General features: G+C 42.0%; 1 protein-coding gene across 5 annotated transcripts in view; it reads right to left on the bottom strand.

Annotated features, from left to right (window-relative positions):
- The window catches only part of LOC110530023 (3',5'-cyclic-AMP phosphodiesterase 4B), a 135,026-nt gene that overhangs the window by 52,666 nt on the left and 58,913 nt on the right, over positions 1-23,447 (bottom strand). For all 5 annotated transcript variants that reach the window (XR_016482422.1, XR_016482423.1, XM_036985564.2 and 2 more), the window contains 3 exons: positions 8,503-8,703; positions 8,039-8,075; positions 7,846-7,916 (listed from right to left, as the gene is read on the bottom strand). Coding sequence is in view for 2 of the 5 variants with exons in the window: in XM_036985564.2 (XP_036841459.1) it covers positions 7,846-7,916; positions 8,039-8,075; positions 8,503-8,703 (309 nt within the window). In the remaining 3 variants the exon portion in view is untranslated. The remainder of the gene's footprint in view (positions 1-7,845; positions 7,917-8,038; positions 8,076-8,502; positions 8,704-23,447) is intronic.

The following is a 23,447-nucleotide window of genomic DNA, read 5'->3' as shown; positions in this document are numbered from 1 at the left end:
ATTTTATATTGAGTTCAGGTCTGGAGACTGGCTAGGCCACTCCAGGACCTTGAGATGCTTCTTACGGAGCCACTCCTTAGTTGCCCTGGCTGTGTGTTTCGGGTCGTTGTCATGCTGGAAGACCCAGCCACGACCCATCTTCAATGCTCTTACTGAGGGAAGGAGGTTGTTGGCCAAGATCTTGCGATACATGGCCCCATCCATCCTCCCCTCAATACGGTGCAGTCGTCCTGTCCCCTTTGCAGAAAAGCATCCCCAAAGAATGATGTTTCCACCGCCATGCTTCACGGTTGGGATGGTGTTCTTGGGGTTGTACTCTTCCTTCTTCTTCCTCCAAGCACGGCGAGTGGAGTTTAGACCAAAAAGCTCTATTTTTGTCTCATCGGACCACATGACCTTCACCCATTACTCCTCTGGATCATCCAGATGGTCATTGGCAAACTTCAGACGGGCCTGGACATGCGCTGGCCACCATATTTTACATTGGCCACCATATTTACATTGGCCACCATACATAAATATTCAGACCCTTTGCTATGAGACTCGAAATTGCGCTCATGTGTGTCCTGTTTCCATTGATAATCCTTGACATGTTTCTATAACTTGATTGGAGTCCACCGGTGGTAAATTCAATTGATTGGACATGATTTGGAAAGGCACACACCTGTCTATATAAAGGTCCCACAGTTGACAGTGCATGTAAGAGCAAAAACCAAGCCATGAGGTCAAAAGGAATTGTCCGTAGAGTTCCGAGACAGGGTTGTGTCGAGGTACAGATCTGGGGAAGAGTACCAAAACATTTCTGCAGCATTGAATGTCCCCAAGAACACAGTGGCCTCCATTGTTTTTAAATGGAAGACGTTTGGAACCACCAAGAGCTGGCCGCCCGGCCAAACTGAGCAATTGGGGGAGAAGGGCCTTGGTCAGGGAGGTGACCAAGAACCCAATGTTCACTCTGACAGAGCTCCAGAGTTCCTCTGTAGAGATGGGAGAAGCTTCCAGAAGGACAACAATCTCTGCAGCACTCTACCAAGGCCTTTATGGTGGAGAGGTCAGACGGAAACCACTCCTCTGTAAAAGGCAGGGACTGAGAGAATAGTCAGGATCGAGGGAAATATGTCATGATTGGCCTGTTCGGTTCAGGTTACCGTGGATCACAGTCCTACAGAGACACCTCTCACTCACACAGAGGGGGAGAGGTATAGAGGGATTGATGGAGGGGGTGGTTTATGACACCTCACACCCATCGTAAGGCAGGAGACGAATCCTTTGTCCTCTCAGTGTAGAGGATTGGAATGTATGGTGGGCCTATGGAGACTCTACCTCAGAACGGTAACATGCAAAAAATTGACTTTGTGACAATATATTTCATCAGCCAAAATGGTGGTAACAACGATAGATGGAATATGAAAATGCATGTCATTTTATATTACTTAAAGTTAAATGACGACATTACGAAAACATTAACTTGAAGAGTTTTCATAATATGTACATGATGTTTACATACTGTGCATTGTGTAGAAAATATCCAGATCAAATAGAATGTTTTTGTAAGGATGAACTGTGAATTTAGTGGTCTAAACTAGATCAGAGTAAAATCCAGATACCTTGCCTCGTAACTAGATACACCCCAGAGAACTTAACCTCCTTAACCTCCTCAGAAGTCCACTCTCACAGAACAAGTGCAAGGGAACAGACCACTAAGAGAAAGGACACTGACATCGTGTGGACAATCAGAGACTTACACCCGGTAACGAAGGAGGTGCTGCCATCGGCTATACCTCCTAAGCGGAACTCAGTCCACGAAGAGATACCCCAATGGAGACCTTCAAATAATTACACCAATATAATTCTGACCCATAAGACCGGCAGTTTGAGACAAGGTATTAGGGCTAAACTAAGCATAGTTTACAAATGTATCCAGGTGTGCTTTTCTCTCGTGCACTCTCTCTCTCTAAATCCCTATCTTGTGTAACGTGTCATATTGTGTTGGTCCTGTTTCACTGTACTAAGTTCTAATCAATAGCCTTGACTGTGTGTTTGTGAATGTGTATCTTATGTTATAATTTAGCCTGTTAGTAAATAAATAAATCATCTCAATTGGTGTGGTTCGGAATGATTTAGTGAGAACCGGGTTTGTGCAGATTTACGACTTAAGCGACGCTCAGGGTGAGATGTTAATTAATTGGCGACGGCTATGAAATCAATATTCTGATATTCTTTGAGTTCATTTGGGAAACGGTAACTCATTAAACAAACTTTTCCCATGGTGCCCCAGGTTACTGAGTTAATAGTTGCCTGATTAATTTAATCACGTAATTAGAGAAACAGTTCATTATTTGATGAATAGCAGTCGTCACATTAAATGATACAACATTAAGACAATGAACAGAGCAAAGTACAGAGAGATCCTTGATGAAAACCTGCTCCAGAGCGCTCAGGACCTCATGCTGGGGTGAAGATTCATCTTACAACAGGACAATGACCAAAAGCACACAGCCAAGACAATGCAGGTGTGGCTTTGGGACAAGTCTGAATGTCCTTGAGTGGCCCAGCCAGAGCCCGGACTTGAACCCGATTGACCATCTCTGGAGAGACCTGAAAATAGCTGTGCAGCGACACTCCCCATCCAACCTGACAGAGCTTGAGAGGATCTATAGAGAAAAATGGGAGAAACTCCCCAAAAAGCTTATAGCGTCTTACCCAAGAAGACTCGAGGCTGTAACCGCTGCCATAGGTGCCCTCAACAAAGTACTGAGTAAAGGGTCTGAATACTTATATGAATGTGATATTTCAGTTTTTAATTTTGTATAAATTAGCAAAAATCCTAAAATCACTATGTGCAATGCCAAGCATCGGCTGGAGTGGTGTAAAGCTCGCTGCCGTTGGACTTGTTCTCTGGAGTGATGAATCACGCTTCACCACCTGGCAGTCCGACGGACAAATCAGGGTTTGGTGGATGCCAGGAGAACGCCAGCTGCCCCAATGCATAGTGCCAACCGTAAAGTTTGGTGGAGGAGGAACACTGGTCTGGGGCTGTTTTTCATGGTTCGGATTAGGCTCCTTAGTTCCAGTGAAGGGGAATTTTAACGCTACAGCATTCAACGATATTCTAGACAATTCTGTGCTTCCAACTTTGTGGCAACAGTTTGGGGAAAGCCCTTTCCTGTTTCAGCATGACAATGCCCAAACTCCATATTAATGCCCATGATTTTGGAATGAGATATTCAACGGGAAATGTGTCCACATACTTTTGGTCATGTAGTGTAAAAATACACTACGTAGTTCATGTAAGGAAATGAGTCAATTGAAATACATTTATTAGGCTCAAATCTATGGACTTCACATGACTAGGCAGGGGTGCAGCCATGGGTGGGCCTGGATCCCCACAAAAGGACTTTATTACAGACAGAAATACTGTTTCATTAGCTAAATTCCGATGTACCAAATAAAAAATACAAGTTAAATGGGTTTCAAATCGCATTTTCAACTCTACTCATGGTAATGTCACAAAAAAAGTTGGGTTATATAGAGAATATGCCCACTCTGGTATTGGCACATGCTCTCTAGCCAACAGCTCACAGATACAGTGCGGGTTGGCTACTCTACATGATGAGATTATTATGGACAAAAGAGTGAGATTATTTTTATTTGTCAAACGGCAGCCAAGCATCGATCATCATGCCACCAGAATAAGATCCTTGATATTTATTGGACATGAGCGTCAACCTCATCACCGTGCACTTTCACCACCCTGTGAAGTTCATCGTAACTTATTTCATCTGTTGCCTTATAATCTGCATGCTTTCACGAGTCGAGGACCACACAATATATGTCATCACGTTAATCCAAGTTCACTTTGGTATGATGGTTATGATATCAATGTTTGTGCATAAAAGCATTTCCACCGCCATTTCTCGCATAATTCATTTGACACACAAAAAGATCCCACCTCATCTAGCATATTTTGTTTTGTCGACATTTGGAAAGGTTATTGTCAAATTTGCTGTTTCCATCCAGTCTGACGTGACGTGTTTTTATCCGACATGTTCTTTACTAGCATAAAAAGGTTGGATGGAAACCTGGTTATTGATACACTGTGGGTCCATTGGCGGCTAAAGAAATGAGCGCATAGAACTCAGAGATCGCCTACAGGCCAACGCAGCAGGAGGCCTATAACTTCCATCATCAACTAAGTAAAATACATAAGCCAAAAGCCGACAAATAAAAACAGCGGAAAATATCCTGATGGAAATTCTGGTTATTTCAATCACATTCATCTTTCTACTCATATATACACTGCTAAAAAAAATAAAGGGAACACTTAAACAACACAATGTAACTCCAAGTCAATCACACTTCTGTGAAATCAAACTGTCCACTTAGGAAGCAACACTGATTGACAATAAATTTCACATGCTGTTGTGCAAATGGAATAGACAACAGGTAGAAATTACAGGCAATTAACACCCCCAATAAAGGAGTGGTTCTGCAGGTGGGGACCACAGACCACTTCTCAGTTCCTATGCTTCCTGGCTGATGTTTTGGTCACTTTTGAATGCTGGCGGTGCTTTCACTCTAGTGGTAGCATGAGACGGAGTCTACAACCCACACAAGTGGCTCAGGTAGTGCAGCTCATCCAGGATGACACATCAATGCGAGCTGTGGCAAGAAGGTTTGCTGCATCTGTCAGCGTAGTGTCCAGAGCATGGAGGCGCTACCAGGAGACAGGTCAGTACATCAGGAGATGGGAGGGCAACAACCCAGCAGCAGAACCGCTACCTCCGCCTTTGTGCAAGGAGGAGCAGGAGGAGCACTGCCAGAGCCCTGCAAAATGACCTCCAGCAGGCCACAAATGTGCATGTGTCTGCTCAAATGGTCAGAAACAGACTCCATGAGGGTGGTATGAGGGCCCGATGTCCACAGGTGGGGGTTGTACTTACAGCCCAACACCGTGCAGGACGTTTGGCATTTGCCAGAGAACACCAAGATTGGCAAATTCGCCACTGGCGCCCTGTGCTCTTCACAGATGAAAGCAGGTTCACACTGAGCACGTGACAGACGTGACAGTCTGGAGACGCCGTGGAGAACGTTCTGCTGCCTGAAACATCCTCCAGCATGACCGGTTTGGCGGTGGGTCAGTCATGGTGTGGGGTGGCATTTCTTTGGGGGGCCGCACAGCCCTCCATGTGCTCGACGGAGGTAGCCTGACTGCCATTAGGTACCGAGATGAAATCCTCAGACCCCTTGTGAGACCATATGCTGGTGCGGTTGGCCCTGGGTTCCTCCTAATGCAAGACAATGCTAGACCTCATGTGGCTGGAGTGTGTCAGCAGTTCCTGCAAGAGGAAGGCATTGATGCTATGGACTGGCCTGCCCATTCCCCAGACCTGAATCCAATTGAGCACATCTGGGACACCATGTCTGGGACACCATGTCTCGCTCCATCCACCACAGACTGTCCAGGAGTTGGCGGATGCTTTAGTCCAGGTCTGGGAGGAGATCCCTCAGGAGACCATCCGCCACCTCATCAGGAGCATGCCCAGGCATGCCCACACACACTACTGAGCCTCATTTTGACTTGTTTTAAGGACATTACATCAAAGTTGGATCAGCCTGTAGTGTGGTTTTCCACTTTAATTTTGAGTGTGACTCCAAATCAAGACCTCCATGGGTTGATAAATTTGATTTCCATTAATCATTTTTGTGTGATTTTGTTGTCAGCACATTCAACTATGTAAAGAAAAAAGTATTTAATAAGAATAATTCATTCATTCAGATCTAGGATGTGTTATTTTAGTGTTCCCTTATTTTTTTGAGCAGTGTATATACACACATATTTCAACACTTCATATCTATCCCCTTACCTCATTTAACTACAAAAGTACACATGCCTGGGAGCAATTCAAAGTAGCAAGTTTTGTACAATTAGAAATGGCTTGTAGGCCACTTTCAGAAAGTATTCATACCCCTTGACTTATTCCACATTGTTGTGTTACAGCCTGAATTCAAAATGGATTGATCATCCATCTACACACAATACCCCATAATGATAAACTGAAAACATGGTTTTTAGACATTTTTGCAAATGTATTGAAAATGAAATACTGATATCTCATTTACATAAGTATTCACACCCCTGAGTCAATACATGTTAGAATCAATTTTGGCAGTGATTACAGCTGTGAGTCTTTCTGGTTAAGTCTCTAATAGCTTTGCACTCCTAGATTGTACACTATTTGCACATTATTTTTTAAATTCTTCAAGCTCTGTCAAGTTGGTTATTGATCATTTCTAGACAGCCATTTTCTAGCTGATTTAAGTCAAAACTGTAACCAGGCCACTCAAGAACATTCTATGTCTTCTTGGTAAGCAACTCCAGTGTATATTTGGCTTTGTGTTTTAGGTTACTGTCCTACTGAAAGGTGAATTTGTCTCGCAGGGTCTGTTGGAAAGCAGATTAAACCAGCTTTTCCTCTAGGATTTTGCCTGTGCTTAGCTCCATTCGGTTTCTTTTTATCCTAAAAACGTCCTTGCCAATGACAAACATACCCATAACATTATGCAGCCACCACCATGCTAGAAAATATTAAGAGTTACTCAGTGATTTGTTGTTTTGAATTTGTCAGAAACGTAATGCTTTGGATTCAGGACAAAGTTCACATCTTTGCCACATTTTTTGCAGTTTTACTTTAGTGCCTTATTGCAAACAGGATGAATGTTTTGGAATATTTTTTATTCAGTACAGGCTTCCTTCTTTTCACTCTGTCATTTAAGTTACTATTGTGGAGTAACTACAATGTTGTTGAGCCATCCTTAGTTCTCTCCTATCACAGCCATTCAACTCTGTAACTGTTATAAAGTTCCTTGTCAAATCCCTGAGCGGTTTCTGAATTAGGAAGCAACTGAATTAGGAAGGACGCCTGTGTCTTTGTAGTGTGTGGGTATATTGATACACCATCCAAAGTGTAATTAATGACTTCACCATGTTCAAAGGGGTACCCAATGTCTGCTTTAAAAAAAAAATGTTTTTACCCATCTATCAATAGGTTCCCTTTTTTTGTGAGGCATTGGAAAACCTCCCTGTTCTTTGTGGTTGAATCTGTATTTGAAATTCACGGCTTGACAGAGACCTTACAGAGAAATATATGTGTGGGGTACAGAGATGATGTAATCATTCAAAAATCATGTTAAACACCATTATTGCTCACAGACTTCCATGCAACTTATTATGCGACTTATTAAGCGAATCTTGACTCCTGAACTTATTTAGGCTTGCCATAGCAAAGGGTTTGAATACTTATTGACTCAAACACATTTCAGCTTTCATTTTTAAACAATCTTGAAAAATGTCTAAAAACATAATTCCACTTTGACATTATGGGGTATCGTGTGCAGGCCAGCGACACAAAATCTCTATTTAATCTATTTCAAGTTCAGGCTGTAAACAAACAGAAATGTGGAAAAATTCAAGGGTGCGAATACTTTTCTGAAGGTGGTGTCTCAGTATGAAATCATCAACTTGATATGAGTGCCACCTAGTGGTTGGTTGAAACCTCAGGTCAAACTCTCTCCCGTATAGAATTCTCCAGCACACTGGTTACACCCACTGATATGTGTGATCTTATGTTGCATTTACCCAGGGGTAAAACTTTTCAGTCCACCAACCACACTAAATTCATCAGCCACAAAGACTTACCAAGTTTCAGGGCAGACATAACACACCTTCTTTATTTCTTTGTGGATTTAGATAACTATATAAATGCATTGCATACAAATTCAATGTACATACTACATGCATGAGTTATTACATTTCAGACAGAAGCAAATTGTAGGTTCCCTTACTTATTGGAGGTGCATTGTACATTGGTCAAGGTGGTGAAGTTGTTCCTCACTGTGCGAAGACTGGCAAGAACCTTAAGCCAGAGAGCACGTCTAATGTTAAATCACATAATCATTCTGTAATAATCCATAATCATTCCAAACATTTTTTTTTTTTATATCTCAATGTAGATTCACAAACGGAGGAAACATTTACCTGAGCAAAAGGAGTCACAATCAGGTCTTCCCCATGCCTGAAGGGAAACAATAAAGATAGAGCTGTAATCAACCCTAGGGCCTAATGAATATATTTCAATTGACTGATTTCCTTATGTAACATTACTATACCGAACAAAAATATAAATGCAACAATTTCAACGATTTTACCAATACTTTACATAGTGGGTTTATATTTTAGTTCAGTGTATATATATATATATATATATATATATATATATATATATATATATATATATATATATATATATATATATATATATATATATATATATATATACACACACACACGTATATATATATACACACACACACACGTATCCAATACGCATTCCAATATTCCAAATCATGCATTTGTACGAGTATTTGAAACGGAACTATATTAAAATACATATTTCACCCCAAGGTAAAAAAAATCCAACACTACTTTAGAAGCGGACTCACAGTTCTCCAGCGACCGAGGAGTTGCGGGACAACTCGCGGGACTTGGGCGACAGGTCGTAGTCCGAGTCGGAGCGGTAGAGGAAGGACTCGCGGCGCTGCCCGTGGCTCCCCATGTTGGGGTGCAGGACCAGGCCGGAGCTCGGGGATGCCTGGGGGTCCGACGGGCTGCAGCACGCAGACGGGGAATTCTCCACATCGAAGCTGCAATAAGACACAGGAGAGAGAGAGAGAGAAAAAACAGATGTCACTCACAGCGATGCACCTAGAATCGAGTGGTGAAGATCAGGGAAAAGGAGAGTAAGAATAGTCCACCCCAGAGTGGCAATTTTCCAGCAAACAGTGTAATCATAAGCAATTAAATATTGAATACTGAAATCAGTGGAAAACCTAGACTGTGAAGCCATTGGGGATTTAGGCTAGGTTTCTGTAAAGCACTTTGTGACAACTGGTGATGTAAAAAGGGCTTTACAAAAACAGTTGATTAATTGAATAGGTGACACAGTGAAGTGAACTACTGTATGACAGGACCTGTACAGTTAAATGCTAAAATGTTTATTCTATACTACTGAGCCATTTACTTTATGTTCGTATTCTTGTATTTTATTTCTTATTGTTGCATGGTTCGAGAAGGAACCTGCAAGTATACATTTCGTTGGACAGTGTATACCATGTGTATCCTGTACATACGACTAACACAACTTGAAACCTGTACAGTAGGTGACAGAGAGATCATACAGTGATGCAGGAGAGGATTATCATTCACTGTCACTGAATTAACCAATCAGGTCATGACAAATAATGACTTAACCAATCGGGCCTGGACAAATGAGATTGACGGTAGTTTGATCAGATGAGTTGGCTGTGTTGTTCTATTGGGTCGGGGATCTTTTTACTACTTCAGCATCCTTGTTGGGCCTATATGTCTTATCAGTGAGGGTCTGAGAGACGTAGACAGTATTATACTATTTAATTCAATGTTCCGAGGATTCATTTAGGGGGACTGGGGAGGCAGATACATTGCGGGGATTGCCCCTTGCGACTGGACGTAAATCGGCATTGAGCACAACAGAGAAAATTAATCCGCACACCAAATTTCGCTGCACAGAGCTAAGGCAGCAATGCCTTGTGTGTGTGTGTGATGCAGACGACACACGATTGGCTCATAAGCTGATGACAGATAATAAACGGATTTCCTCTACTGATGACGCCAAACATTACAAAGTGCCAGAGAGGTCAAGAGGTGAGCAGCCAAGGCAGGTGAGCAGAGCAGATGCTAGATAGAATATCCTGCTCAGAGGGAGGGATACAAACAGAGGTGTACAAACAGAGATAAGGCACCAACTAAGTGGATGTGTGTGTGTGTGTGTGTGTGTGTGTACAAACAGAGATAAGGCACCAACTAAGTGGATGTATGTGTGTGTGTGCCTATTCATTTATATTTGAAACGTGCACACTCCAAATCCAACATGCACCAAGCCACTACCCAAAAATGCTTTGTTGCCCTCTCCAGTTAATATCAAACCATACCACAGCATGACCTTAAGGTGCTACTAATGTATAGTCCACAGAACACTCGCTAATCCTCCAACAGCAGAACACACTACTGTACTACTACATATAAAGCCTCACAGTTTAGCCTCTAGTGGCCTTATGACTCCAGGTTCCGTATTCACAAAGCCTCTCAGGGTAAGTGTGCTGATCTAGGGTCAGTTTAGCCTTTTAGATTATAATTATATGGACAGAGGGGACCTGATCCTAGATTCAGCACTCCTATTATGAGACGCTTGGGAATACTGACCCAACCTTTGACATCTATTTCCCCTCTACCATTCAGACTGCCTGGTAAATCAGTGCGGATCCTTAATGAAATTACACTGTTCCCATTTTAATATTTGCCCAGCAGCATATACCTCCACTGTAATCCCTACATGTATGATTATCCCAGAACATATCTCCATATCCCACTGAGGCATTTCCTACTCCCACACCTCCCAGCGACCATGAGATCAGATTGACATAATGGATGGCAAATACAAGCGTAGGAACACACACATTGACACACACACACACACACACACACACTTAATCTTACACTGAACCACGGCATGTTAGTAAAGTACATCATCTGTAAATGTGTATTCAAAGTTTTCATATTGCATTGCAAACACACAGCGAAATGCACCACCAAAGTAGCAATGTCTTTGCAAATCATTATTGTGCAAGGGCAATCCTATCTGAAATTACTTACTGTACAATAAGTAAATGTTGAAACAGCCATTCTACAATCTATCATACACAGGTATTTATGAAAATACTGCAACCTACCAAAAAAGTTTTAAAAAATGAATCAAGAAAGAAGAGTCACCTGTGAGTGGTGGAGGGGGAACGACTCCTGACCACCTCTTCACTAAAGTCAAAGTGCACCCTGCCCCTGTGACAGATCGGTGACCTGGTGTACATCATCTCCCCTGTACCTCCTCCTCTCTCCTTCCTCCTCCGGGTGGACATTTTGATTTCTCCTTTCTTTAATCAAGTTATCAAACACACTCGGAGCACACACACACCCCTCCTCTGATCTGATAGACACCACACTGACACTACGCTCTGCTCGCGCACGCGCACAATATCCCCGAACAGAGGCCAACAGTGTGATGGCTCAGGATTGGCTTGGCTGAGGGTAGAGCTGGGCTGGACTACATGGAATGGATTGTCTCTCTCAGTCTTTTCCTGTTCCTGTAGTATGGCCAGCCATCTGACTCTTGGTTCAACTCTGTCCGTCTAAGGGGGGACATTACAAGATGATTGGTATCATGAGCAAGACAGAGAATGATTGAAAGAGAGAGCGAGAGAGAGAATAAGTGAGAGATTAAAGAATAAAGGACAGCACAGTCACCACCAGGGGGCGACCTTCGCCATGTAAAAATGTTTTGGCTGCGAAGTTAATTAAATGTCTGATATTGCTTATAGTGGACTTCAGGAAAACATCAAAACCATGGGTAGCATGTGAACACTCTGCCTGATGCCGAAGTTCGATGCCATGCTTCCACCAGCACTTTGAAGCTACCAGTACAGTACTGATCACAAGAGCATGATGAAGCTAGCTTGTGCGCCCATACGCGAATGTCTCAAAGACGACGATTAGCAATACTATTACTCGTCTTAAAGTGGAACCGACAGCGTTTTAACTACTTTGCAGATATGAAACACACAGGCAATCATAATATCTGTGAAAAATACCAAATACCCAGTTTATTCTAAAATGCCAACTTTAAGATATTGTAACGACCCTGGGTTTATAAGCGCGGAAATCAACTCTGCCGCACGAGCATGCTTTTGCGGCACAGTCGATAGCGCGCCGGACCTCGGGCTCGAAGGTCGAGGGTTCGAGGCCTGCTCCCTGCTGTTTCATTACAATATTTTAAAAATGGGTTCTATTTGACTCAGAATTCCATGACGTAGAATAACGGCATTGTAGTCAGAATAAATGGATGTAGTTCAATGCATGATTAATATAGCTAATTCACCAACACATTTCTTGGTAGTCCAACAAATATTGCTATCAAGTTGTAAATCCCAGACGGCCTGATACATTGTTTGCTGCCTCCAGGCAGCCATTCGAGATGCACTGTTTCAGTTTCAATATTTTCGACAAAAAGACGAACGTAATTAAGGCTGGGAATGTCAATACAATCAAACTAGCAAGGGCAATGACCACAAGGCAGTCATAATGTGGCTAATAGGCTAGTGTATCTATTTATGTAGCAAGCTAAAAACACAGAGCCTAACGTTAGCTAACTAGCTGCTGGGAGGATGTCAAATCATTGGATGAGTGGGTGAGTGGCCAACTTTTCCCCCCCATATTGTTTTTCGGTGGCTACAGCTAGAGATGCAGGTGTCATTTGTTTAGCTAGCAAGAAATGTGAATCACTTTGATAGCTAGCTATGCTAAACTTTAACGGCTATTCACAGTTAGCATATCGCTTAGATGTCAATCAAATGTACAGTTGAAGTCGGAAGTTTACATACACCTTAGCCAAACACATTTAAACTCAGTTTTTCCACAATTCCTGACATTTAATCCTAGGAAAAATTCCCTGTCTTAGGTCAGTTAGAATCATCACTTTATTTTAAGAATGTGAAATGTCAGAATAATAGTAGAGAGATTTCAGGTTTTATTTCTTTCATCACATTCCCAGTGGGTCAGAAGTGTACATACACTCAATTAGTATTTGGTAGCATTGCCTTAATTAAAAAAAAAAAAAACTTGGGTCAAACGGTTCGGGTAGCCTTCCACAAGCTTCCAACAATAAGTTGGGTGAATTTTGGCCCATTCCTCCTGACAGAGCTGGTGTAACAGAGTCAGGTTTGTAGGCCTCCTTGCTTGCACACACTTTCTCAGTTCTGCCCACACATTTTCTATAGAATTGAGGTCAGGGCTTTGTGATGGCCACTCCAATATCTTGACTTTGTTGTGCTTAAGCCATTTTGCCACAACTTTGGAAGTTTGCTTGGGGTCATTGTCCATTTGGAAGACCCATTTGCAACCAAGCTTTAACTTCTTGATTGATGTCTTCAGATGTTTCTTCAATATATACACACACATAATTTTCTTTCCTCATGATGCCATCTATTTTATGAAGTGCACCGGTCCCTCCTGCAGCAAAGCACCCCCACAACATGATTCTGTCACCACCGTGCTTCACGGTTGGGATGGCGTTCTTTGGCTTGCAAGCCTCCCCCTATTTCCTCCAAACATAACAATGGTCATTATGGCCAAACAGTTTTATTTTTGTTTCATCAGACCAGAGGACATTTCTCCAAAAAGTATGATCTTTGTCCCCATGTGCAGTTGCAAACCGTAGTCTGGCTTTTTCTGGCAGTTTTGGAGCAGTGGCTTCTTCCATGCTGAGCGGCCTTTCAGGATATGTCTATATAGGACTCGTTTTACTGTGGATATAGATACTTTTGTACCTGTTTCTCCACAAGGTCCTTTTCTGTTGTTCTGGGATTGATTTGCACTTTTCGCACCAAAGTACGTGCATCTCTAGGTTTTTCCAAGATGGCGTAGCAGGACAGACGTTGTTTGTCGTTCTCCCGTGTAAATTTTCTATTTGTCTTTTTTGTACATATTTCAACCTCTTTTTCCATTTTTAAATGAAATATCCCTTCCAGCAACCCGCCTCACCAAATGTGATCTGCTATTTTTAGATCTAGCCATCAGAAGCTAACCAGCTAATTAGTTAGTAGCTAATTAGTCATTGTTAGCCACTGCTAGCGGCCTTTACCTTTAGCACAGACACCAGCCGCTTTTAGCCTGGATAATACTTGCCAGCCTGCACAGCGTGTTATCAACCCTGTGCATATCAGACTGTTTTTCTCCACTACAACACCGGATTCCTGCCGTAAGCCCTGGACCACTACTCCTGATCTTCGCAGCTAGCTAACACAGAGTGGCCCAGCCCCAAAGCTAGCCTTGAGCCCATATTCCGACCTGCTCAGTAGACCCTATGATCACCTGCTACACAGCTGATGCCTCCCGGACTTTTCACTAACACGACTAGAATCCACAACACCACTGGATTCTTGCCGTAAGCTCTGGACCTTTGCATCGGATCATCGTTGCTAGCTAGCTGCTCCCGAGTGGCTATAGTGGCTAACGCCCTTGTCCCAAAGCTAGCACCAGTTAGCCGCGAGCCAGGCGCATCTCCCCAAGTCCCACTCAACATGCCTCAGAGACCTCTTTTGTCCCACCTCCCACACATGCAGTGACCTCACGCAGCATAACTAGTGCGTCCAGAGATGCAACCTCTGTTATCGTCACTCAATGCCTAGGTTTACCTCCACTGTACCACTACCATACCCGTCTGTACATTATGCCCTGAATCTATCCTACCACACCCAGAAAACTTCTCCTTTTATTCTCTGTCCCCAACGCACTAGACAACCAGTTTTGATAGCCTTTAGCCGTACCCTCATCCTACTCCTCCTCTGTGTGATGTGGAGGTTAACCCAGACCCTGCGTCTCCCCAGGCGCTCTCATTTGTTGACTTCTGTAACCATAAAAGCCTTGGTTTCATGCATGTTAACATCAGAAGCCTCCTCCCTAAGTTTGTTTTACTCACTGCTTTAGCACACTCCGCCAACCCTGATGTCCATGCCATGTCTGAATCCTGGCTTAGGAAGGCCACCAAAAATTCTGAGATTTCCATCCCCAACTACAACATTTTCCACCAAGATAGAACTGCTAAAGGGGGAGGAGTTAGTCTGCAAAGTTCTGTTATACTTTTCAGGTCTATGCCCACACAGTTCGAGCTTCTAATTAAAAAAATGAATCTCTCCAGAAATATGTGTCTCACTGTTGCCGCCTGACCCCCTCAGCTCCCAGCGGTGCCCTGGACACCATATGTGAATTGATTGCCCCCCCATCTTCAGAGTTCGTTCTGTTAGGTGACCTAAACTGGGATATGCTTAACACCCTGGCAGTCCTACAATCTAAGCTAGATGCCCTCAATCTCAAACAAATTATCAAGGAACCCTAAATCCGTAAACATGGGCACCCTCATAGATATCCTGACCAACTTGCCCTCCAAATCTCAGTGATTACTGCCTCATTGCCCGCATCCGCTATGGGTCCGCGGTCAAACGACCACTCCTCATCACTGTCAAAGGCTCCCTAAAACACTTCTGCGAGCAGGCCTTTCTAATCGACCTGGCCCAGGTATCCTGAAAGGATATTGGCCTCATTCCGTCAGTAGAGGATGCCTGATCGTTCTTTAAAAGTAGTTTCCTTACAATCTTAAATAAGCATGCCCCTTTCAAAAAAATGTAGAACTAAGAACAGATATAGCCCTTGGTTCACTCCAGACTTGACTGCCCTTGACCAGCACAAAAACATCCCGTGGCGCACTGCACTAGCTTCGAATACTCCCTGCGATATGCAACTTTTCAGGGAAGTCAGGAACCAAAGACTAGCTTTTTCAAACAGAAATTTGCATCCTCTAGCTCTAACTCCAAAAGAGGGAAACTAAAGTCCATGGAGAATAAGAGCACCTCCTCCTAGCTGCCCACTGCACTGAGGCTAGGAAACACAGTCACCACCGATAAATCCACGATAATCGAGAATTTCAATAAGCATTCCTCTACGGCTGGCCATGTTTTCCTCCTGGCTACCCCAACCCCGGCCAACGGCTCTGTACCCCCCACAGCTACTTTCCCAAGCCTTCCCAGCTTCTCCTTCACCCAAATCCAGAAAACAGATGTTCTGAAAGAGCTGCAAAACCTGGACCCGTACAAATCAGCTGGGCTAGACAATTTGAACCCTCTTTCTAAAATTATCCGCCGCCATTGTTGCAACCCCTATTACCAGTCTGTCCAACCTCTCTTTCATATCGTCTGAGATCCCTAAAGATTGGAAAGCTGCCGCAGTCATCCCCCTCTTCAAAAGGGAGTGACACTCTAGACCCAAACTGTTACAGACCTATATCCATCCTGCCCTGCCTTTCTACAGTCTGCCAAAGCCAAGTTACCAAACAGATCACTGACCATTTCGAATCCCACCATACCTCTGCTGTGCAATCCGGTTTCCGAGCTGGTCACGGGTGCACCTCAGCCACGCTCAAGGTAATAAATTATATCATAACCGCCATCGATAAAAACACTGTACTGTGCAGCTGTTTTCATCGACCTGGCCAAGGCTTTCGACTGTCAATCATCGCATTCTTATCGGCAGACTCAACAGCCTTGGTTTCTCAAATGACTGCCTTGCCTGGTTCACCAACTACTTCTCTAATAGAATTCAGTATGTCAAATCGGAGGGCATGTTGTCCAGACCTCTGGCAGTCTCTATGGGGGTACCACTATTTTCTATGTATATATCAACGATATCGCGCTTGCTGCTGGTGATTCCCTGATCCACCTCTACGCAGAAGACACCATTCTGTACACATCTGGCCCTTCTTTGGACATTGTGTTAACAAACCTCCAATCGAGCTTCAATGCCATAAATCTAGAATCGGCTTCCTATTTCGCAACAAATCCTCCTTCACACACATACCCTCGTAAAACTGACTATCCTACCGATCCTCGCCTTTGGCGGTGTCATTTACAAAATAGCCTCCAACACTCTACTCAGCAAACTGGATGCTGTCTATCACAGTGCCATTTGTTTTGTCACCAAAGCCCCATATACCACCCACCACTGCCACCTGTATGCTCTCGTAGGCTGGTCCTCGCTACATATTCGTCGCCAGATCCACTGGCTAATGGTCATCTATAAGTCTTTGCTAGGTAAAACTCTGCCTTATCTCAGCTCACTGGTCACCATAACACCCACCCGTAGCACGCACTCCAGAAGGTATATCTCACTGGTCATCCCCAAAGCCAACACCTCCTTTGGCCGCCTTTCCTTCCAGTTCTCTGCTGCCAATGACTGGAACGAATTGCACAAATCGCTGAAGTTGGAGACTTATATCTCCCTCACTAACTTTAAGCATCAGCTATCTGAGCAGCTTTCCAATCGCTGCAGCTGTACAGAGCCCACCTGTAAATAGCCCATCCAATCTACCTACCACATCCCAATATTGTTTTTATTTACTTTTTTGGATCTATTGCACACCAGTATTTCTACTTGCACATCATCATCTGCACATCTATCACTCCAATGTTTAATTTGCTAAATTGTAATAAATTCGTTACTATGGCCTCTTTATTGCCTTACCTCCTCAAGCCATTTGCACATACTGTATATAGACATTTTCTAGTGTGTTATTGACTGTACATTTGTTTATTCCATGTGTAACTCTGTTGTTGTATGTGTCGCACTGCTTTGCTTTATCTTGGCCAGGTCGCAGTTGTAAATGAGAACTTGTTCTCAACTATCCTACCTGGTTAAAATAAGGTGAAAAGAAAAAAAGAGAGAACGCGTCTCCTTCCTGAGCGGTATGACGGCTGCGTGGTCCCATGGTGTTTATACTTGCGTACAGATGCACAGATGAACATGGTACCTTCAGGCATTTGGAAATTGCTCCCAAGGTTGAACAACTTGTGGGTGTCTGCAATTTTTTTTTCTGAAGTCTTGGCTGATTTCTTTTGATTTTCCCATGATGTCAAGCCAAGTGGCACTGAGTTTGAAGGTAGGCCTTGAAATACATCCACAGGTACACCTCCAATTGACTCAAATGATGTCAATTAGCCTATCAGAAGCTTCTAAAGCCATGACATAATTTTCTGGAATTTTCCAATCAGTTTACATACACTAAGTTGACTGTGCCTTTAAACTTCTGTCCCCCTGGAATTGTGAAGTGAAATAGTGAAATAATCTGTCTTTAAACAATTGTTGGAAAAATTACTTGTGTCATGCACAAAGTAGATGTCCTAACCGACTTGCCAAAACTATAGTTTGTTAACAAGAAATTTGTGGAGTGGCTGAAAAACCAGTTTTAATGACTCCAATCTAAGTGTATGTAAACTTCCGACTTCAACTGTATATACAGGGTCAGTTCCAATACCATATTTACAATGTGCAGGGACACTGGAGTGATCGAGGTACAGTGCATTCGGAAAGTACTCAGACCCCCTTGACTTTTTCCACATTTTGTTACATTACAGCCTTATAAAATGTGTTAAATATACATTTTTTTCCCCTCATCAATCTACACACAATACCCCACTATGACAAAGGAAAAACATGTTTAGAAATGTTTGCAACATTTAAAAAAATTAAATATCACATTTACATAAGTATTCAGACCCTTTATATACCAGTTCCTGGAAAATGTAAACTGAAACCATGACCTCTGTGACCTAGCCTAGAAATCATGTAGGTTTGCTTATTAACATGCTCTCCTTCTCAGTTCAAGTGTTCACCGGGGGTGACATACTCTGGAAACAACAACACCCACAGTATTTTGTTCAGTATTTTTTTTTTTTAAAGACTGATTACAGACATGTTAATAAGCAAACCTATATTATTTGTAGGCTAAGTCACAGTTTTAATGACTCCAACCTAAATGTATGTAAACTTCCAACTTCAACTGTACTTGGCGTCGATCAAAAATGGGCAGGCAGGCAGACAAATTCCCATTCAGTTGTCAAAACGTGGGTTGGGACAAGCATGCATTGGCAGACAAGCTGCAGAAGGGCGAGCAGGCTACTATTCCCCATAGTTTATTAGTACAATGTTGACTGCCAACTAGAAGCTGAAAAAGTTTGAGAAGGTTTCTACTGTTTCCTCATTAGATTTTAGCTCATCTTGTTCTGGCTAACATTAGCTGTTGATCTTTTTGTTGATGTTGTACATAGGCATCTGAGGGAAACATATCCTACCACTTCATGTTTGTTCGATCAATAGGACTGTAAAGTTCTCAAAATCTAAGTGGTGTATTTTGTGGCTTTTGGCGAATGCTTTCTAATGATCTAAAGTCACGCTGTTGCTATTGCCTGTAAACACACAGTCCAGTTCAAAGTGAATGATGGCAGGCCCATGTGGAAAATTGCTTATTTGCATATAGGCCTACTGTAGCTCTGATTGGCTGTGGCGCACGGTTTGTGTAGAGTCCGGTCCTGGACAAGACTGACACGTTTTAATTAGGTTTTATTTACCGCGGTGTCGATTAAGTGTTCACGCTTTCCCACTCTATATTGCTATATCATTTTCACAATGCCTTACTATACGCCATTCAAAATAATTCTATAAAAGTGTAAAAATTTGAAAATGACCATATCTAAGTGCTCGCTTTTCATAAAACGTAAAAAAAAATTCTTCCTGGAGGTGTATATGAACAGATTTTAATAAGATTTCATGTTGCTAAAATGCTCTCAGTTCCACATTAATTAATAGTGTCTGCTATACCTGTTTGGTTGCCACATCAGGCACACAAGCTGCTTTTTGTGGCCCCCATGATAACTGCAAAACTGACATTGACCCCAGGTAATTTGGGTTTAAAATTCTGCATTTAAACAAGTGAATGTATCCATTACTGTGTTAGAGCAGTGGAAAAGCAAAATGCCCTCAAGGGGGAAAGAGGGGATGACGTACTCTGCAGTGTGACCAGAGATGTGGAGTAGAGGGGAGTAGGGAGTAGGACAGGGTAGGAGACACTCAGTAAAGGGTCATGGGCCTTGGGCCAAACACAGCCAAAGGGATGTAATGATGACATGGAATGATGTCCAACTATTCTAAACCTTTGAATTCACTTTTAGAAACACCATATTTGCGCAATGCTGGCCGGTAGCCTATAGCCTAGTTTGTAAGTTAATTCAGCCTTAAAGACGCTCTTATATTCCCATGCCCTAATCATAGTCAACACAAATAGATTTTGTAATATGAATGGGTTAAAACATTAGAAAATTATTTTCCCCCAAATGAAAAAAGTGCATAGCTCGGCCGCTGTGTTAAAAAAAAAAAAAAAAAAGAGCTTTTTCTCGAATTCATTGATGATCAGATACTTCAGTTTTAACTGGCTCTGTTGCACTACATTTTTACAGTTGACAGACAATATTAGTACTGTTATACTAGCTAGCAAACAATGTAACAAAAGTATAATTTCAGATTAGAACAATATTCCAATAGGCTCTGTATTTCAGGAAACACAGTAGCAAATACTGTACCTTTTTGTGCACTGTTAAATTATTTAGCTATTTATTAAACAACTTATGTCTTGAAGAAAACTCTGTTAATTCCACAGCCCTCACTGGCTTTTATACATTTGAAACGTGAGCTTGTCGACGACAGTTGCTATTAGTGACGTGCAGTTCACAAACCATTTCTTTTTTTAACAAGTTAAGTTTTAATGTCAAGTGCACAAGTACAGTGAAATGCCTTTCTTGCAAGCTACAAGTCCAATAATCTAGTAATCAATATCAATGTAGCACAAAAAAAAAAAACACGAGGTAGAACAAAAATACACAAGAAATACAATTAAGAAAGAAGAACGAGAAAGTAAGAAGCTACAGTTGAAGTCGGAAGTTTACATACACCTTAGCCAAACACATTTAAACTCAGTTTTTCACAATTGCTGAAATTTATTCCTAGTAAAAATTCCCTGTCTTAGGTCAGTTAGGATCACCACTTTATTTTAAGAATGTGAAATGTCAGAATAATAGTAGAGAGAATTATTTATTTCAGCTTTTATTTCTTTCATCACATTCCCAGCGGGTCAGAAGTGTACATACACTCAATTAGTATTTGGTAGCATTGCCTTAAAATGGTTTAAATTGGGTCAAATGTTTTGGGTAGCCTTCCACAAGGTTCCCACAAAAAGTTGGGTGAATTTTGGCCCATTCCTCCTGACAGAGCTGGTGTAACTGAGTCAGGTTTGAAGGCCTCCTTGCTCGCACACACTTTTTCAGTTCTGCCCACAAATGTTCTATAGGATTGAGGTCAGGGCTTTGTGATGGCCACTCCAATACCTTGACTTTGTTAACCTTAACCCATTTTGCCACAACTTTGGAAGTATGCTTGGGGTCATTGTCCATTTGGAAGACCCATTTGCGACCAAGCTTTAACTGATGTCTTGCTTCATGGTTGGGATGGTTGGGATGGTGTTCTTCGGCTTGCAAGCGTCCCCATTTTTCCTCCAAACATAACGATGGTCATTATGGCCAAACAGTTATATTTTTGTTTCATCAGACCAGAGGACATTTTTCCAAAATGTACAATCTTTGTCCCCATGTGCAGTTGCAAACCGTAGTCTGGCTTTTTTATGGTGATTTTGGAGCAGTGGATTCTTCCTTGCTGAGCTGCCTTTCAGGTAATGTCTATATAGGACTCGTTTTACTGTGGATATAGATACTTTTGTACCTGTTTCATCCAGAATCTTCACAAGGTCCTTTGCTGTTGTTCTGGGATTGATTTGCACTTTTCGCACCAAAGTACGCTCATCTCTAAGAGACAGTATGTAATCCTCTGACCCACTGGAATTGTGATAAGTTAAATAATCTGTCTGTAAACAATTGTTGGAAAAATTACTTGTGTCATGCACACAGTAGATGTCCTAACCGACTTGCCAAAACTATAGTTTGGTAACAAGAAATTTGTGGAGTGGCTGAAAAACAAGTTTTAATGACTCCAACTTAAGTGTATGTAAACTTCCGACTCAGTTTCAATACCATATTTACAATGTGCAGGGACACTGGAGTGATCGAGGTACAGTGCATTCGGAAAGTACTCAGACCCCCTTGACTTTTTCCACATTTTGTTACATTACAGCCTTATTATAAAATTGATTAAATATTATTTTTTTGCCCCTCAAGCTATACACAATACCCCATAATGACAAAGGAAAAACATGTGTTTAGAAATGTTTACATAAGTATTCAGACCCTTTATATACCAGTTCCTGGAAAATGTCAACTGAAACCATGACCTCAGAATCTGTGACCTAGTCTACAAATCATGTAGTTTTGCTTATTAACATGCTCTTCTTCTCAGTTCAAGTGTTCACCGGGGGTGACATACTCTGGAAACAACAACACCCACAGTATTTTCTTCTGTATTTTTTTTTCTTTCAAAGAATGATTACAGACATGTTAATAAGCAAACCTATATTATTTGTAGGCTAAGTCACAGTTTCTGAGGTCATGGTTTCAGTTCACATTTTCCAGGAACTGCAATGTATTCCTCCTGAGGCCTACTGTACTTGAATTACCCAATATGCATTTCAACAGTGCCATTTCACACAATTACTTATCAAGGAATAAGTTGCCTAAATGTTACAAAAGATGGGGGGGGGGGGGGGGGAAATCACACAACAGTGACCAGGGTCTAAGAAATGAAGGTGAGGCAGAGGTGTGACTGCAGATACGTCGTATTCTCCATGCGCTGTAATTTACAAATGGATAACTATTGTTACGAGCTAGATAAACAACTCATCCGTTTGTAACTACACATAGTAATTGTTTTAGATGATTATTCCTTATGATCCCTGGAGACGAATGTGACACCAGCCATATCCAAGCAAACGGAAAATCATATCAGCATGACATGTATTGTGGAACATTTCCACAGTGAAGTAGTCTATAAATAGCTGTGCCGTTATTCAGAATGGTTATTGTGTGCCCTCATAATTTGCATGGATGAAATTTGGAGACCCTAGCTATAGGCTTCTGTAGGGCTGAACCTGCCGAGATCATGTATGTGCTCATGTTTTAATTATATACCTGGGCTTTCCTCCGTTTTAGTTTACAATTTGTGTCATGTTACATATTAGCTACTAATCGGGAGCCACCATCAGCAGTACCCGCATACATTTGGAACTGTCACTTTAGTGTTAGTTTCCTTCCATTTGTAGCTTACATATTGCATCATTCCATTCCGTTGACCTTCCGTTCCTCTGTTGTTGTTCCTGAGGGTCGCTAGCATTAGTGGATCATATTAAGCTAACGTGCTGCAATAAATTTGGGTCATGTAGCCAATTTGAATCATTATGGAACTCAGACCACACGTAGCATGTTAAACCTGGGGCCCGGTGCACAGTTCACGACGACTGGACCGTTGTCATACAGTTCCATGATGAGTGCGGACTTGGGTTGATTTGTAGGACTATTGTTCCACCCTTATTGAACACTTTTCCACCTCTAATATTTCATGAATTGAACTTAAATATGACAACTTTCCAGATGAAGCAAACCACTGTATTTTTGATTCAACCATATATTTAGTGCGTAAAGGCTCTCCAAACCTGTTTTTTGTTCAATGATTTATGCCTACTTTCCTAACCCTATTTGCCTAAATATTCTACAAGTTCAGAGTATTTTTTAAATTTTAAATCTATCAGTTTCAATGGAGACGAAAATGCACATTTAGATGGCTTTCTTTCATTGATCCCTATATTCTGAACCCAATGTATTCTAATCTAGCCTGTCGTCAAAATTCTAATTACAGGTACACCATATTTAAAGTGATGCCTTAAGATACATGTAGTGAAAACCCTATAGGAAAATCTGTT

Source organism: Oncorhynchus mykiss, chromosome 8 (assembly GCF_057628025.1).
Source record: "Oncorhynchus mykiss isolate SJ-2025 chromosome 8, ASM5762802v1, whole genome shotgun sequence".
Classification (NCBI taxonomy): domain Eukaryota; kingdom Metazoa; phylum Chordata; class Actinopteri; order Salmoniformes; family Salmonidae; genus Oncorhynchus; species Oncorhynchus mykiss.
Note: the sequence above shows the minus strand (reverse complement) of the source record. Positions and strands in the feature narration are given on the sequence as shown.